This window comes from Cebus imitator, unplaced genomic scaffold (genome assembly GCF_001604975.1).
Source record: "Cebus imitator isolate Cc_AM_T3 unplaced genomic scaffold, Cebus_imitator-1.0 Scaffold215, whole genome shotgun sequence".
Classification (NCBI taxonomy): domain Eukaryota; kingdom Metazoa; phylum Chordata; class Mammalia; order Primates; family Cebidae; genus Cebus; species Cebus imitator.
The window spans coordinates 3,490,292-3,493,239 of record NW_016107530.1 but is presented as its reverse complement, the minus strand read 5'-3'; the positions used below and the strand labels follow the sequence as shown (position 1 = coordinate 3,493,239).

Genomic DNA, 2,948 nt, shown 5'->3' with positions numbered 1-2,948 from the left:
CCTCAAAAAAAAAAAAAAAAAATGACTCATCCTCTTGCATTGACATTACTTTTGTCCATATTTTAAAATATTTTATACTATTCAATTTAATTGATACACAGATTTTTTTTCTTAGGTGTTACTTTTTTTTACAGGGACAGAGTACAGTGGTGTGATTAGAGTTTACTGCAGCTTCAAACTCCTAGGGTCAAGTGGTCTTCTCACCTAAACCTGTCAAGTAGCTTGGCTAAATGGATGATCCATCATGCCTAGCTAATTTTTTTTTTCTTTTAAGAGATGGGGTTTTGCTATGTTCCCCAGACTGATTTTAAACTCCAGGCCTCAAGCAATCCTTCCGCCTTGGACTACAAAAGTGCTCAGATTACCAGCACAAGCCACCATTCCTGGCTGGTATTTCTCTTCTATTAGACGTTTGTTTATATACTTACTTTGAGAGACAAGGTCTCTGTCGCCGTGGTTGGAGTGCAGTACCTAGTTCACTGGAACCTAAAATTCCTAGGCTCAAGCATCTTCCCATCTTAGCTTCCTAAGTAGTTAGGACTACATGCATTCACCACCACACCTGGCTAATTTATGAGACATTTAGAGTCTTCACTGTTTTGAAGGGAGGGAATAAGTAAATCTATAAGGTTTGTGGGTTTTCCCCCCCTCTATTTAGGATGTTTCCTTTGGGTAGACTCCCAGAAATTAGAACTTCTGGGTCAAAGCGCGTTTGAAAAAAATGTTTTACGCATCTTAAAATGTTTTATTTTCCAAAAAATACTCTTATCATTTTGCATTTTCACAAGCATTGTGTGAGCTGTACAAATGTTCTTTTCACCAGATTTTTAAAAAATTACACGGAAGACCTGGCGCAGTGTAATCCTAGCATTTTGGGAGGCCAAGGCAGGCAGATCACAAGGTCAGGAGTTTGAGACCAGCTTGACCAACATGGTGAAACTCCATCTCTACTATAAGTACAAAAATTAGCTGGGCATGGTGACACATGCCAGTAATCCCAACTACTTGAGGAGCTGAGACAGGAGAATCAACTTGGGGGCTGAGACAGGAGAATCGGAACCTGGGAGGCAGAGGTTGCGGTGAGCTGAGATCGCGCCACTGCACTGCAGCCTGGACGACAGAGACTCCATTTCAAAAAAAAAAAAAAAATCACACAAAAGATAATTGTAGCTAGTTTGTTTCCTATTTCATTGTCCCTTTTTTTCCTGTGTTTTTATGCTCCATATATTCAGGTAAATGATCTCCGAAAAGAATTAGAAAGTCGAGCTCTTAGTTCCAAAGGATTAAAATCTCAGTTAATAGCCCGATTGACAAAACAGCTTAAAGTAGAGGAACAAAAAGAAGAACAGAAGGAGTTAGAGAAATCTGAAAAAGAAGAGGATGAGGAGGATGATAGGAAATCCGAAGACGATAAAGAGGTATGTACTCAGTCTATCACTGTACTCGATGGTATTAATATTGATGTATAGGGTGGAATATGTGAGTTAAGATAATGTGTGTGGCCGAGGTGGGTAGATCACAAGGTCAGGAGATTGAGACCATCCTGGCCAACATGGTGAAGGCCTGTCTCTACTAAAAATACAGAAAAAAACCAAAATAGGTGGGCATGGTGGTGTGCATCTATAGTCTCAGCTACTCCGGAGGCTGAGGCAGGAGACTCCTTGATCCCCTGGGAGGTGGAGGTTGCAGTGAGCCAGGATCTTGCCACTGCACTCCAGCCTGGGCAATACAGTGAGACTCCATCTCAAAAAAAAAAAAAGATGATGTGTTTGTGTACTTTTATTTATTTATTCATGTTTTTGAGACAGAGTTTTGCTCTTGTTGCCCAGGCTGGAGTGCAATGGCGCGATCTTGACCCACCACAACCTCTGCCTCCCAGATTCAAGCAATTCTCCTGCCTAAGACTCCTGAGTAGCTTGGATTACAGGCATGCACTACCATGGCTGGCTAAATTTGTATTTTTAGTAGAGATGGGGTTTCTCCATGTTGTTCAGCTGGTCTCGAACTCCCAACCTCAGGCCTTCTGCCTGCCTCGGCCTCCCAAAGTTTTGTGATTACAGGTGTGAGCCAGCACGCCTGGCATATATGCTTTTATTAAGGTGCAGTTTACTTGTAATAAAAGTCAACCTTTTTGTGAACTGTTCTGTGAGTTTTTACAAATGCATATAGTTGTGTAACCACCACCACCACAATGAAGATACAAAACAATTCTAGGTAAATGGCTCAGAAATTGAGTTCTGTCTAGTGAAGTGCTTATCCCATAATTTGGCTGCTTCTAAAACAATGTGCTTGATTGAATCAAACCTTGAGACTCAGACTATTTATTCAAGCTGTTTTACGCTTCCGTTTTATGTCCAATAGACATAAACTCCTGAATGCAGAAGCCTGTTACTTGTTTTCTGAATTTGAAATACAGGGATTTGAGAAGTGTGTTTTAGTACCGGTAATTGGATAAGCCACATAATCTGTTTCTAAATCTTATGCATTGTAAAGTACACATCATAATTTATCTAGAATTCTTGCCAGATATGTTTAAATCTAATTGTGAGAAAATAATCAGATAAGTCTAAAATGTGAAAATTTTTTAAAAAATTTAGAATGTGAAAAATTCTCAAAGAAGCTTTCCTAAACTTTTCAAAAAGTGGTCCATATAATGAAAGATTAAAATAAGAAATTGTTAAAGGGATATCTTAGATTAAAGGAGGCTAATGAGACATATCAACCAAATTGAACTAAGTGAAACCTGACTAGATCCTGGATATGAGAAAATTTTCATACAAGAGTATTTGGGACAGTTCAAGAAATTTGATTATAGATATGGATGTGACATTAGATAATATTAAGGCAGTGTTAAATTTCTTGAATGTGATAATAGCTTTTTTTTTTTTTTTTTTTTTTTTTTTTTTTTTTTTTTTTTTTTTTTTTTTTTTTTTTTTTTTTTTTTTTTT

General features: G+C 37.9%; 1 protein-coding gene across 4 annotated transcripts in view; it reads left to right on the top strand.

The window, feature by feature from the left end:
• Positions 1-2,948, top strand: part of CCAR1 (cell division cycle and apoptosis regulator 1) — an 86,309-nt gene that overhangs the window by 51,944 nt on the left and 31,417 nt on the right. For all 4 annotated transcript variants that reach the window (XM_017548943.2, XM_017548942.2, XM_037745864.1 and 1 more), the window contains one exon: positions 1,233-1,418. In XM_017548943.2, the coding sequence (XP_017404432.1) occupies positions 1,233-1,418 (186 nt within the window). The remainder of the gene's footprint in view (positions 1-1,232; positions 1,419-2,948) is intronic.